We start from the raw sequence: 15271 nt of genomic DNA on the forward strand, positions 1-15271 counted from the left end.
AGACTTGCATCGATACTTTATTAATTGGAAAATTGCCCCAAATCCACAAAATGTCAGACGATTGTCCTTCACGGGACTCCCAAAGTGACTTCAGATACCAACAATTTGTACTTTAGCCAGTTCCCGTCCCACACCCATTGAAGGACAAAAGAAACTTTTAATCATCATCATCAACGGCGCAACAACCGGTATCCGGTCTAGGCCTGTCTTAATAAGGAACTCCAGACATCCCGGCTCTGCGCGAGGTCCACCAATTCGAAATCGCTAAAAGCTGTCTGACGTCCTGACCTACGCCATCGCTCCATCTTAGGCAGGGTCTGCCTCGTCTTCTTTTTCTACCATAGATATTGCCCTTATAGACTCTCCGGGTGGGATCGTCCTCATCCATACGGATTAAGTGACCCGCCCGCCGTAACCTATTGAGCCGGATTTTATCCACAACCGCCAAGAGCCAAGAGTTCGCAATTTTTCTTGCTAAGAACCCAAGTTTCCGAGGAATACATGAGGACTAGAAACTTTTAGTGGCAACCCATTATTCTCAGGCGGACGTTGAAGTATCTGTCGTCCGCGCAGTCAAAAATGCTTGCCACTGTTGGCCAGCAGTCGAATCTACTCAAGCTAGAAAAAACAAGCATTCTAAACGCACTTGATGGAGTTGTTGGTATCGTAATAGGATAGTTTGTTAATCCATAAATTTGTTCCCTTTCAGTCGCCTTTTACCCCTCATGGATTCAGACACAATTAAATGCGGGATAACAGAATCTGTCTTAATACGCACCAGGGACGTTGCCCTGGTGGTCACGCTACCTCCAATCCTAGGATCTAATTCAAAAACACTTCATACATTATGAATTACTGAAATGTTTAGGTTATTTCGCTAACACTCACCGCGCACATGGAACCGAGCATTTCGTTAACCCGAAAAATGTGATTAAACGAATCAAATTCTCGTTCTACGCCCTCTTTCAGTGGACAACGAGGCATGACCCATGTGACTCCCACCTCTTCTTGGCATCTCAAACTTTTACCAAAGGAGATAACTTCTATTATGGAATATTCAGCAGTCCAATGACTGCACTGAAACTAATGTTTTACATTCTGTAATAGTACCATGTCTGGTCACCTTGTCCTAATAAAAATCATGTTTTTTGTAGCTAACTTCTTTTATATCAATAAAATATAGGGACGAGCAATAAGTTACAACTAAATACAAATTAAACTTAAATCTCAACAGTACGAAACATATTGAAATCACTACAATACACGACACCGGAGGGAGAGCAACGGTATTTACAATAAAAATATTTATCTTAGAAAAACGGTTTTCTCTTCTTTTTTGAAAATGGATATGAAGGAGTATCCGTATCGACAATAAGGCTTTCGGTGGACAGGCTGAAAAGAAAAATTCATACAATTAAAATAACGAGCCAATGGAACCTATTGAAGTTAATTACAATGATTTCTGTGGAGTGGTATGCTTCTCGAGTACAACTGTCTCATTTCCAATGTTATCTGATACATTCATAGATCCGTTGACCTCTTCCACCGACCTTTCTTCCTTTATTTTATTTATGCAAATAGCTGTGCATTTGCAGTTTTCGCTACACTGGCTTGAATTTTTGCGACAAGAGCATAGTTTTGATGCGCAATTACCTTTGCAACTACAACGAACCGATCCATCGGAACTGCGTTTAGCCCCTCGGGAGTTGGTCTTTAAGTAAAACAAACATCAAAATTGTTAGAAATCAGTACAAAAAAAGGAAAAAACTTAAATTCAAAAAGCTAAAGAGCTTTTTTCATAAAATATTTTACTTACATTTCTTTGCTTCAATGGAGTTCCGCGCCAGTCTGGGTCTGTCAAGGAGTCATCCAAATTCATTTCTTCCTCATCGGCACTGTCCAATATTTCATCTTCCTATTTACGCAAGTAAAAAAGAAATTAATTCATATCTAATTATCTTTAACCGGAAAACACTTACCACAACTTCTACTTTTGTTAAATGTTTGTTCATGGGTTTCTTGAACTTCAACTGTGTCTCCAGCTCATTATACAACTTCTTCCATTGTTCTAATTCTTCACGCATTGCCTCCATTTTATCCAGTTGTTCCTGCTGGATCTTTTGACTTTCAGTCATTTCGATTGGTTCTCCAGTGTTCGTCCTAGGACAACCGTTTAATTCCTTCAGAAGAACAGTCACCTTTTCTTCATAGCCCTTCTCAATAGAGGACATTTCTTCTTTATACTTCTGTTCCTTCTTTTCTAAATCATTCTTCAATTCGGCAATTTTCTCCTCTGCGATTTCACAAGATATTTTCAAATCCTCCAGTTTCATGTCTTTCACTGCATACTCTTTCCGAATTTCCACAATAGTGTTGAAAAGGTGTTTTAGAGCGGCGCGAGCTTCAGGCATGCTCTGCATTCCTTCACCAATAGCCTTCATTTTCGACTCAATATCAGATGATATGATTCTTTGTTGAAGGTCATTAATTTGAGCATTCCGCATTTGTATCTCATCCTCGATCGAAGAAATGTCATTCGCATCTCCCGTGCTAGAATCTTTGATTTCCTGTAGGCGAGCCGTGAGTGCCGCTCGATCTTCCATTAATTGTTCTATGGAATGGTTGGCCTCAATCACAGACATTATTACCTCTAGCTCTTGATCAATCCAGGAAAGTTTATGTTCAATTTTCCCTGACGTTGCGTTTTTCCGCTGAGCTTGAATCGCTTTCTGCCTATCAAATTGCTCTTTAAGACGTTTATATGCAGCCGTTTGTTCCGCCATTCTGCGTTTCAACACATTTTCTTTTTTACTATGCATGGACTCCATTCTGATCATCTCATTTTGCCGTTTACGATCTTTCTCTTTAAGTTGCATGAGTTCTTTCTCGCGATTCAACTTCCATTTCTGGAAGTTTTCGCTTTCCGTGCGCATTGCGCGAACAAGCGCCACTTTTTGTGCCTTCATGTCACGGATTTCCCTATTCATGTTATTAATCTTCTCCGAGTCTTTCTCACGGATCTTTATCATATTCGCCTGTTGCTTGTTTTTCTTACGAAGTTCAGCTATTTGTTGTTCCAGCTGCTGCAACCTAACCCTGCGTTCTTCCGCCAACTTCGCCGAAGGATTACCTTTCATACTCTTTAGCTTGCCCGTTAACTCAGCTTTCTCAGCTTCCAATATTTGAATCATGTTTTCATATTCCTTAAGCTTTTCCTCAGACATTTCAGAATTGTCCTCGTATGTGAATATCTTCGTTAGGTTTGCCGTGCATTGCTGATGTAATGCCTCCTTCAATCCCAGCTGTTTATCCAATTCTCGCAGTTCTTTTTTCAAGTCAATTTGCTTTTTATTGTACAAGTCTATCTTTCTTTGCATATCTGTCGCCATTGAACCCTCAATTTCCAATAAGTTCAGGCTACTACCAGCATTGGACATCGATTTTTTGTGATCCAGCAGTTCCACCTTATTCTGTTCCAACACACCAGTTATATCCTCTACGGCTTTACAAATATCGCTGAACTTCTTAGCGAATTCAACGACTTCATTGGGGCAGGTTTCTTCATTGAAATTTTTATGAAGATCTATAACTAGCTGATTAACTTCTGTGACTTTGTTATATAAATCGTCATGAGCAGCCTCTGCAACTACTGCCCTCATTTCGCTTTCAGCCACATCATGAAGAGTTACTTGTAGTTGAAGTTGTAAATTCTTATTCTTCTCTTTCAAATCATCGATCATTTTTTGCATATTCTCCACATCTTGTGAAGGCAATGCCGACTCCGACCCCCTGCCACCTTTGCTCAGAAGATCGAGCCTCAATTTTTGAACCAATGCATTCAACCGATTTATTTCAGCCGCTTTAGGATCTTGATTCACTATTGGTTTATTCTTTATTTTCCTAGCCCTGTCAGCATATCGTAAAGTACTTAGTGTTTCGTCCATATTATAATCTGCTGGACTGACACATGCAATCATCAGAGTTACTGAGTTCCCTCCAAGGGAGTCTTGAAGTAACCTTGTTAGTTTTGAATCCCGATAGCCGACGTAACCATTTCCTTGCGAACCTGGTTTGAATAATTAAATGACATGAGGCCAAATTTTTAATTTACAACAATTTACTTCCAAGTGCTGATATCACGTTCCCAAGAGCCAATAGCCCTTGATTGATCTTAACTCCTTCTTTGAAACGATCACCGGTCGCCTTCGTCTTCTTAGATCGTTCCGAGCCAGCCAGATCAACCAAATGAAATTTCGAACTAGTCGAGGAATTTCTGAAATAAACACAAACGCCAATTAAGTACAGTCCCAGAAATGACGACACAAAACATACGCATCACCAGTTTTCATCATTTGAATATTTATAGTGAAAATAGCATGTGAGCGGCTCGATTGGGCATTCATAGCTGTTGCACCGACAGCTCGACCCGATGATCCCTTTATAAGGCAGTCAGTTGTCTCCTTTGCTGTACTCACAGGCATCTCAGTTAGTCCTGGAATAATGATTCCCTTTTGACCGTCTTCCCTGATATCTACAACTGATTGATCACGCGGCGAATTCGATAACAAATCATACAATTGCTCCTGATAAAGTTCCATAAAGGAACATGTCACAGAAAATTCATGATCAGTCATATTAGCGATTTGTTTGAATATATCGTACATGGCTCTCGGTATAACACCAGTATCAGTTCCGAAATTTCCATCGAACGCAGTACCCATAGTGTGCGTCTTGCCAGAACCAGTTTGGCCATAAGCCAAAATTGTGACATTGTATCCTGAGAAGTAAAGAACACGATATTTGAGTAAAGTTAATCAAACAATAAATCTGGTCAACTGGATTCAAATAGACAATAGATTCAAAATGTCTACTAATTGCACCCTTCTTTGAACACATGAAAACATGATCATCATTCTCGCTTTTTTCCATACGCAATTTATTGCAGCCGTTGATTGCAATGCAAGCATACTTAGTGTACATTGTGAATTTGACACCATCTCAATTGGTCGCCCAACGTACCATCAGATCAGATTATCGCAAAGTACCAACTATTTATCGACTTTGGTGCAACCAGAAACATACTACGTGGTCCGTTATATTCATGCATTAGTTTCGACGCCATCTGGTTTAAAAAATCTCGACAATACGTTCACCTTACATCAACAAATATGTCCTTAAAGTTAAAAATAAAAAGGCAGTTGGAATGGAACTAACAAAAGAACTGCAGCAGATTAAAAAAGGAAAATTAGCGTTTTCTGCAAAATTTGACTACCATCCAGGCTTTCTTCTAAACCCAATTACAACAAACGAATTTACCGTAAATCGTTCATCCGATTACCAGACACTAATTTAACTTTTCCCTTTGCTTGGCACTTAAGTGGCAAATATTAGCATACAGTCTATTTCAGATAAGTGTCTCCATTTCCTGAGAGAGTGTTCAAACCAATTCATTTTAAAGTCGCCAATGTGTATAAAATGAAATTCGGCAGTCAAAGGATAGTATAGGACCCAGAGCCAAAGCGTGGATTGGTACCAACGATGGAGCACAAAACCTGGGAAACGCCTGTTAAACCAATATCAATAACTCTGCTACCAATTTCCACCTCCACGTGGTGATCACAAGGAATTCTTTCTGAAAGATAAACTGCAGACGGAAAAGGGCGAAGGCGGGCCACTCACTCCTAAAAACCGGACAAACTGGGCCAACTGGTTTTCAAGGTTGGGGCTGGGATAAGGCAACCATATAAGGAGGACAGGACTGACCCAAACACGACGAATTCAACAAAGGAAACCAAATTGACCGTATGTTAATTGAACTCCGCCATCGCTCAAAAGGCCCATACACTCTCAAACAAACTACACAACAAATGGATACGCAACGTTGCATTGCGCAATTGCACACCCTACGCACTTAGTAAAATTCTTTTCAAACTTTACAAGTTGTGAATGGGACGGATAACATGTCCTCAAGTGCTATTGCATCTATTGTTATTGCGTGCATTCTAGATCATGGCGATATTACCAGAATGTGATGAAAGAATGGCTAAAGATAAGAGTCTATTTCACGAATTACATTTACCTTCCTCTCTTGATTACCAAAATTATTAGAGGATAATTTCAAATCTGGTATTAAGTTTGAATTTTCCAACCTACCTGGTGAGGGGATCAGGATGAGGGGATATGTAGAAGAAAGAGAAAGGTTCCCCTTTTCTCCTCCCTTAAATGCCATGGCTGCCCAAATTAGGGTCATTTTCATATCGAAACCTTAGGGTTTAATTTTGAACCGTATCCTCGCAAAAGTAAAGGAGAGTATGAAGTGAGAAGCGAAACGTTCTCTCTCTAAAATCTAATTGAAAAATCGCGGCGGTCACACCCCCAAAAAAGTTACGGCGCTGCAAATGGAAAGTATTTTGATATCATCGAGGTGAAATTTGATTTGCCAGCCCAACCTCTGGAGGGGGAGGCAAAAGATAGGGTACGTAGGAGGAAGAAGTTCCCCCTTTTAATAACTTTTGAAGATTGGAAGATTATGGTACCAGGAAAAGGAACGATTTTCATAAATAAGCTTATCGGTAGGGTAGGTAACCCCGCAACTGTGTGGATCGGGAGGGGCTAAAGGGGCAAGCGGCGCCCCCTTTGCACATCGCAACGATGATTACCCTGCCAATAAGCTCATTTATGATACGGAAAAAAGGCCCCTTTCAAGGCGTTGTAACTTTTTAACAAGTAGTGACCGCTATTGGTCTTTAGTAGAAATAGAACGGACTAAGAAAGAATATTGCGCATGGCTATACACACTACAACGTGTTGCGCAAACGTTTCCGTTGAGCAAAATATTTCACACATGTTTGAAATTCATCAACAAAACGTAAAACGTTTGCGCAACGCATGAAATACGCCCATATATTGGAAAATACTTGCGCAACAGCATTGACTATCAGATGTCCTAGATATGGAGTAGCGACAACCTTCACAACCACCTGAAGAACGTTATCATTGTTATGGCCAGACATATTTGGCCAACCGCAAAAAAATTCGAACGACTATTCGAACGAAAGAACGCTGCATAACGACCAACACAGCAATCTCAAACAACACGGTCCGGCACAGAGACTCATCACAATCTACATCGAGCGCAGGAAAGATTTGACAGACGGCAAAAAGGAAGTCTCAGAGAACCAACCGGCCTATGAACTCTAAAAGTACAAGAAGCAATCCGATCAGGCGCTCAAGTTTTACCAACAGGTCAGCGGAATGAAGTCACACACCTCGATACTCATCCTAAAAGGACAGAAATCTGATTTCGAACAATATGAACATGCTAGAGCGATAAGTTGAATATTTTGATAACTGCTCAACAACCAGAATATGAGCGAGTTTGAACCGCCAACTGAAAACAGACAAATACTCCCACCACCAACCATGGAGAAAACGATCCGTGCAGTTCATAAGAAGAATCATAAGTCGCCGAGAGCCGAATGAATTACATCCCAAATAGTTAAACACAGAGACGACCAACTATACCAGGCGGTTCATCAACTTATACTCAAGGTGTGGGACAGCGCATTATTTCTTGATTGACAATGATTCATTATCTATCCCAGTGATGCCGGATAACCCCACTCCAGGTAAATCAACAACAGATCAGATTTATTCTCTACGGCTGCTCAATCATGTATCGATTTCATCCTGGCCTTGAAAAAAATGATTCGCGATGCTGATGTGAATGAAAGTCATTCTCCTCTTTAAGTCCACCCAGCTGCTGGCCTATTATGATGATATCGACATAATGAGAAATACCCAAAATATTCAAATTGCCTTCACTCACATCGAGCGGACGGTGTGTGATCTTGTGCTCTACATTAATGAAGTTAAGACGAACTACCTGGTGATAAATTCAATATCAAGAACGGGAACAACACCATTAAATAGCACTGGTCAACTGGAAACCATCTTTATTATAGGAGACTACAACTTTGAGACCGTTAATTTCTTTTATGTGGTGTCGAAAATCACAACCGATAGTCAACATAGCCTATTTTGCAATATTTCGCAAAAACTGTTCCGATCGAAATGTCTCATATCATAGAGTCAAAGGTTTTACTATACAAGACAATTGTACTCCTAGTCCTCATGTATTCCCCGGATACTTGGGTTCTTAGTAAGAAATATTTCGAACTCTTAGCGGCGTTCAAGAGAAAAATCCTCCGAAGAATTTTTAGCCCCCTAAAGGAGAATGGACAATTCCATAGCCTGTAGGACAATGAAATTTATAAGTGATATCACGTCGTCTAGTCGTAACTCAATAGGCAACCTATAGTAGAAGCAGAAGGTGGCAGACCACGCCCCAGATGGAGCGATCCCTAGGCTTAGATGCCAAACAGACATTAGGGATATGAAGTTGGTGGACTTCGGGGCATGACCAGAACATCTAATGTACCTTTCTAAGGCAGATATAAGCGGATACCCGCCGCCGTTGCTAATGATGAAAAGTTTTCTCTGCCACCGCCTGATTATAGGCAAAACGACTGAACACCACCTAACGACCTTTTTAATATCCTAGTAGCAATTTCAACTTTACCAAGATGGTGTAAGTTTATCCAAGATAAAAATAATAACCCCGAAGGTGGGTGAAAATCTGACACTTTCGACTGTGCGCAAAACCACTCCTCTTAAAATCATCAACTTCCCAACTATCCAACGATGTTTCGCAAACCACACTGTTGACGACTTCATCATCATTACGGGTGACCTCATACCCTTGCCGACAGACGACAATCGATGCAAGTAAGTAAAGGTTTTGGTACACTCATTGCATGTACGTATGTCGAGCGTATTATCAATTTTTCTGGCGCTTATGACCTTGTATCTAATACATAGTTTAGTATGAAATGGACTTAAGCGACTGCTACTCTAGAATCATTAAGGGTCTAACATATCCGGATTACTCAGAGTCTAGTGAACAACCAGTGTTCAGCCGGGAGCATAGTGAGATTGCTTATTAAATGACACAGCTACTCACTAGGCACGGGCATTTTTGGTCTTAGCTGCACAAAATCGGAAAATCACGGTCGGTTGGTTGATTGCGTAATTCCTTTTGTGGAAAAGATGGTAGCAGACAAAACATCCTTAAATCAAAAAAGATTTAGATCCAAAGGAACCACACCGGCATAGTTGAAGTTCCCTGAGTCATACATTATGTGATCCTGAATTAAATAAGTCTAGTGTAATATAATGTGTAAATTGTTTCAAGTTAGTGTCCTAGAAGCGACATGAGAGGAATTTAGCCGTTGATCTGCCTCGGAAAAGAGTTGAGCACTCTGTCCGTAAATGCATTTCATTTCCCTACCCAGAAAAAAACTACCCACAAAGCAACCTATGCCAGGCCGACAAGCGCTTCATCAACCGCGATATTTGGCTCTAAAATAACAATATGCCAATGAAGGTTTCTGAAAGCAAAAGCCTCTGTCACAAGTTTCGGCGAATAACTATGAATGAGAAAAGTGAAACGAAGAAAACGATCGTTATCACTAGTACAAAGAACTTTACTATAAACTAGACACTCGGGACATCGAGAGAGATTTGTATCGGTAACGCAAAAGGCACCACGCGGATGCCCCCTTGTATTGACTACTTTTGCTGCGTTAATGACAAAAAGGTAACTTGCCGACGAGCAGCGAGTTGCGTCAGAGTGCAAGAATATTTTGAGCAGATATCAACGGAAGAATTTTCTCAGCACTTCCGCAAGGACTGACATTTGGAGAAAATCCGGCTAACAACACCACGGCAAGAAGTAATGAACTGAATGGAATCGAGGCATGCAACGGAACTTCTTGGGAGTCTGAAATCGACCACCCTGAGCCAGTCAATTCTTGAATTACGTTATTAATGAGGATACAAAATCATCTGAATAACATGAATAGCAACCACTCCAATATGTAGGGAGCCCGGCGGATTTTTTTTTTATAAACGTCGTTTACAGATGTTGTTACATACCATGATATCCTTGGCAGAGTTGCAAATACGTTCAAAGCTATGACACCATTACGTTGCCAGTGCAGGCTCAGTTGAGATGAACTCCTGACTAACGCCTGATCCCGGCTCTGAACAGAAACTTCCATAAGGATTTGTGTCAACCAACGCGTGACCTCCCTACTCGCATAGACAATCACGGGGATCATTTAAGACGACAACACTTTCCAGTGGAGATAGCGGCTTGCAGCTGCGACCCAAATTAAAATGACAACAGCAACAATAAACACGACGACACAACCGACAATAGCTGCAATTTTTAGAAGGAGCAACAATTCACAACGCTCACCTCTTCTGCCAGCTAAAATGAGAGATTTCACCATAAATCCCTTTGCAAAAAGCGCCAAGTTACAACGTTCACCTACTGAAAAGCTAGAAACCCCGGCGAAAGCGACTGGAAATCAAAAAGGCAGACACCATAGAGGCTAGAGTTCTGGCGGCCAAAAAGGAGAGACGTCATCCAATTCTAGATCGGAAAAGGGGCCACGAGAAAAGATGGCAAACTACGAGCTGCATGACACTTCTTTGTTGGGAAAAAAAGGGTCACAAACTCCCCAACGAGGCGGAAATTTAAGTCATCTCATCGAAGAGACAAGGGTAGAGGAAGAAAAGCTACTCAAAAAGTCCGGGGTGGTCCTACGGAAAATGAAGGCTGCTAACATCGTCCAGCAAAATATCTTCATGAATGTCAAAAGTGGCATAATGGAGATGGAAGAACTACTGCACCTTATTGCACACCAGCGAAACTGCTAGAAGACAGCCGAAGGGGAGCTGAGGAAAAAGCACATCGCTAGTTCAACACCTAGTTACACAAAACGCAATGCTATCAGCCCAACGAAGGGGGAACAAACAATCGACAAAAGGAGGCGAAGGGAAAATAGCGTGGATCTGCCGACGAGCACGCAGCAAGAAGCGAGGGAGTAACCACGCGTCGAAAAATGGAGAAAAATCAGCAAAAACAATCTAAGCTTAATAGTCCACAACAACGTCAAACCAGAAGACGCTGGGGTAGATTTTAAGTCTATCCGGCCAACTCGAACCGGCAATATACTTGTCGAGCTTGGGTCGAATACTTATAAGAAGAGTACGTTCTGTGAAACAGTCCAGAGCATTCTAGGTACAAAAACAGTGATTTCCAGCCTAGAATCCATGTCCACCCTTGAAATAAGGGATCTGAATTGTATCACTAATGCAGAGGAGGTGAAGGAAGCGATAAAAAGGGATTACCCAGATTTGAGCAACCTTAAGGCGGGAGTCACATCAACAAATTGGCGATTGTCACTATTCCTGAGGAGGCAGCGAGCCAATTTCTCCATTGCGGAAAAATAAAGATTGGGTAGATATTTGGCGATAAGGCGAAGGGCAGTTCCAACCCGCTGTTTTAAGTGCTTGGCATACGGACATAGCAGGGACTTGTGAGGGGGAAGGCAGAAGCACTTTGTGTTACAAATGTGGCGAACCAGCGAAGACTTATGAGTCGGCAAAGTGCTGTGTCCTTTGCAAGGGCCACGGTCTGCAGAAAAATGTGGGTCATATTCCCAGTTCAGGGCGTTTCCAGGTCTTCAAAGAAGAATTACAAAAAGTGAAAAGTCAAGCACCGTGATCCACATCCTGCCCCTGATGGGGCAGATGGTGCAAGGAAGAATACCTGATTTGTTGTTCCTCAGCGAACAGTGTTGAGATAGGAGCCCACCATTGTGGTATGCCGACACTACTGCCATTTGGGTGAGAGATATGGTTAACTTACGAGTGCGGGCCCATGATGGAGAAGATGGCTTCGTTTGGGTTCGTTGCGCGAAAGCGACATTTTTCAGCGTTTACCTCACATCGAAAGAATCTATGTAAGCTTTTCGCAGCTTCGGAGGACGAGATTAGAAACACCGAAGAGAGAATTCTTGTCAGAAGAGACTTTAACGCCGGAGCCCTCCAATGGGGAATGCCTCACAGATTCTCGACACACCCAGATTTTGGAGATGGCCACCAGGACAGGGCCAATTGTTCTAAATACTGGTAGCACTCCAACATTCCGATGCCGTGGCTGCGAGGGCAATAACCCTAACGTAACTTTCACTACGAAGGAAATGCCTCAGACTTCTGCAGATTGCTCAGCGTGCAAAAGACCAAGACGAAATGACGCTTAGATCCGCAAAGTATAGGCGTGGGAAAAAGGAAATTCGCCATGAAATCAACAAGCAGAAGGCACGCTGCTGGCAGGAACTAATCAGCGACTTCAACAGAGAGCCACAGGGCGGATATAAACTGGTTACCAAAAACCTCGGTGCTCATCGTTCACCATGTTCTATAGAAACAGCGAACGACAGACAGCGCAAAATGAAGGTAACATCATGGCCGGCTCGAGGATCTATCCTTAGTCCGGAACTTTGGAACGCCTTATATGATAGTCTTCTACGACTCCAGATGCCTGATGAATCACATCTGGTCGGATACGCGGATGATTTTGCGGCACTGGTTACCGCACGCACGGTTGAGCAAGCTCCGGGCACACTGGGAATGGTGATGCGCGGAGTAAGCAGATGGATGGCTCACACTGGGAATAATGGCGCGGCGAGTAAGCAAGTGGATGACTGAACATGGACTCTCCTTAGCTTTGAAGAAAACTGAAGTCGTTGTGCTGACCAAGGAGAGGGTTCCCACAGTCCTCTCTATTCAATTGGTGAAACAATGGTCTTGTCGAAGCCGCGGGTCAAGTACCTCCGCACAATAACAAGCACGGAGATGAGCTTTTTCGAACAGATTCGCAAGACCGCAAATAAGGCTGCGGCTAGAATGTTTGCAATTTGCCGGCTGATGCCCAGTGTCATAGGTCACTTATCTAGCAGGCGTCGCTTGCTGATAAACGCAGTTTAGTCCGTCCTACTCCATTCCTAAGTATGTGCTGATTCCCTCGGTAAGGAAGTGTACCGCAAGCGCCTAGCGCAAATTCAAAGACTAGGGATTCTACGGGTTGTGTCCGCCTATTATACCCTCTCGGAGCTAGCAATAATTGTAATAGCGGGAGATATTCCGATCGCTCTCCATGCTGCCGACCGGAGTCTTATATACCTCAGAAAAGGCGGCGGAAATAAAAAAGCTGTCGTTTGTGAAGGGAGCCTGTACTCCCTACGCCTGGCAGCAATCTTGGAAAAGAGAATTGAGAGGCAAATGGACCGCGCATATCATAAAAGACGTGCAGCCTTGGTTCAATCTAAAGCACGGTGAGATTGACTATTATCTAAACCAGCTGCTCAGCGGACATGGGCATTTTCAATCTTACCTGCACACAATCGGAAAACCACGAGCACCCGACTGGATGATGCTTGCCACACCTTTTTCTTCTGCAAAAGATGGGAGCACCATCATCTCCCGGTGGAAGGGCGTGGCCACGTGGAGACGAGTGGTACGTTACACTCAAGACATTCTTAAGGCGAAAAAAAGAGAGATGGATAGGAGTAATGTCAGGAAACTGAAACTCCCTGAATCCACGGGGTTTTGCTCCTACATTGAATAGACCTGGCCTGAGGTAATCTGTCAAACGGTTCGGAATTATAGTCAGTAGACGCGCCAGGGGGTGTTTTAGCCGATAGTCTGTCAGAGACAGGAGTTCGACACTTTGTGCGTAATTGCATTTCGCCTCCCTACCCAAAAAAATAGGATTCGCGGATGATATTAACATCACAACACGTTCAATACACGAAGCCAAAGTAACTTTTCAAAATCTGAAGCCTCACAATAAGTTGAACTAAGAGTCAACGAAACCAAAACAAAATCGAATACCCATGCAAGATAATTGACGCCCACACGACAAAACATGATAATACGGGGGACGGCAGGCAAGCAGACGCATTTCGACTGCGAATAAGCCTGACAAATTAAGATTTTTACTCGACTCTCCTGAATTTGAAAAGACAAAGTGTATACAGGAAAAGAAAATTCTACATACACAGGGCTATCATCAGACATGTCTTACTATTTCGATGTGAAAATTGGACTATGAAAAAGGCACCTGATTATGTCATTAACATCTTTAAGTGTCTAGAGTTGCGGCACATACTTGTTAGATTGGTAGGTCCCTTGGTAGAGGAGGGATTGAATCAAAGAATCAGGTCCAACGGACTTGTTGGTCGCCTTTGACAACGCAGTTGTATTCATTCTATTCAAACTCCGCAGCTGCAGCGGACAGGCATTGTGGAGCGTATAAAGTACGCACGATCCCGGAGAAGGCAACACACCACAAAAAAGATTATGAACGAGATAGGAAGTCAGCAGACAGAGATTTTTGGAGGCAATGATCCGAAGGACAATGCTCTTTTTAAGACTGACACATTCTATGTCATGTATCAAACTAATCTACCGGAAATTGCCAAATTAATTATAATTGAAATATGAAGTGGTAATAAGATCCATCTGCGAAAAAAGATCGTTATAGGCTATACAACTGAATATTTAAGTTCTCTTCCAATTTATCCTCAATTTCCCCTTAAACTTCTTCAAAAAAAATTACTCTTGCAGCCAGTCAATAACTAACAAATAAATATCAATGAATGCAGCTTTGGCGCAAATCACATCAACGAGCAAAGTTGGGACTTGCGTCGGAAACAAGCTGGTTCCGCAGGACTTGCCATTAACATCGTTAACTTACCTTTGAAAAGCCTCTCTATCATCGCCTGAACCGAATCCGTGTAAATGAATTCTTGGGTGACCTCCGGTGCATAAACAAAGTTGAATGTGTAACTGTCATTGTTTTTGAAAACAACTTGAGGCTCATTGGGAACTTTATCGATGATGCTTTGGCAACCTCTGTCGAGTTCAGACTTAACGAGGGGCCTGATTCTCACAGCGACCCGCACACTATCAATATCCGACATCTAAAAATTGTAAGAAACATTAGAACATTCGAATTCGTTGCGAAAACTTAACATCTACTCACAATTCTAGTTCGTTAAGTCGCCTGCGTTCGCACAAACTACAACGAACTTACTAGCACCTCCCGACCGGCCGGTTACCGCCAAATTCAATTCGTCCAGGGCCAGGTGAACACTTCACTTCAAACTATAGCACCTTTCGGTTATATTAAAATATAAAAACAGTCCTAGCTAGATTATGACTTTCAACTTTTTCTAAAAATAAGTATAACGATTTCTGTTAAAAGTACAAACAAAAAAATAAGCAACAATCGTTTGGATTTGGTGATTGCTCTACGAAATGCCGAATACTTTCCGTTTACGAGCGATTTTCAAAC

At 42.2% G+C, this 15271-nt stretch overlaps 1 protein-coding gene across 1 annotated transcript; it reads right to left on the reverse strand.

The window, feature by feature from the left end:
- Positions 1–1169: 1169 nt before the first annotated feature.
- Positions 1170–15206, reverse strand: LOC119658496 (chromosome-associated kinesin KIF4). The gene is made up of 8 exons (XM_038065958.1): positions 14960–15206; positions 14672–14897; positions 4333–4777; positions 4122–4273; positions 1980–4066; positions 1817–1915; positions 1455–1711; positions 1170–1392 (listed from the first exon to the last, which is right to left on the reverse strand). Exons 2-8 carry the CDS (start codon positions 14895–14897, stop codon positions 1311–1313), a joined length of 3348 nt encoding a protein of 1115 aa, XP_037921886.1. The 5' UTR covers positions 14960–15206; the 3' UTR covers positions 1170–1310.
- Positions 15207–15271: the final 65 nt, after the last annotated feature.

The sequence above is a fragment of the Hermetia illucens genome, chromosome 5, assembly GCF_905115235.1.
Source record: "Hermetia illucens chromosome 5, iHerIll2.2.curated.20191125, whole genome shotgun sequence".
Taxonomy (NCBI): Eukaryota; Metazoa; Arthropoda; class Insecta; order Diptera; family Stratiomyidae; genus Hermetia; species Hermetia illucens.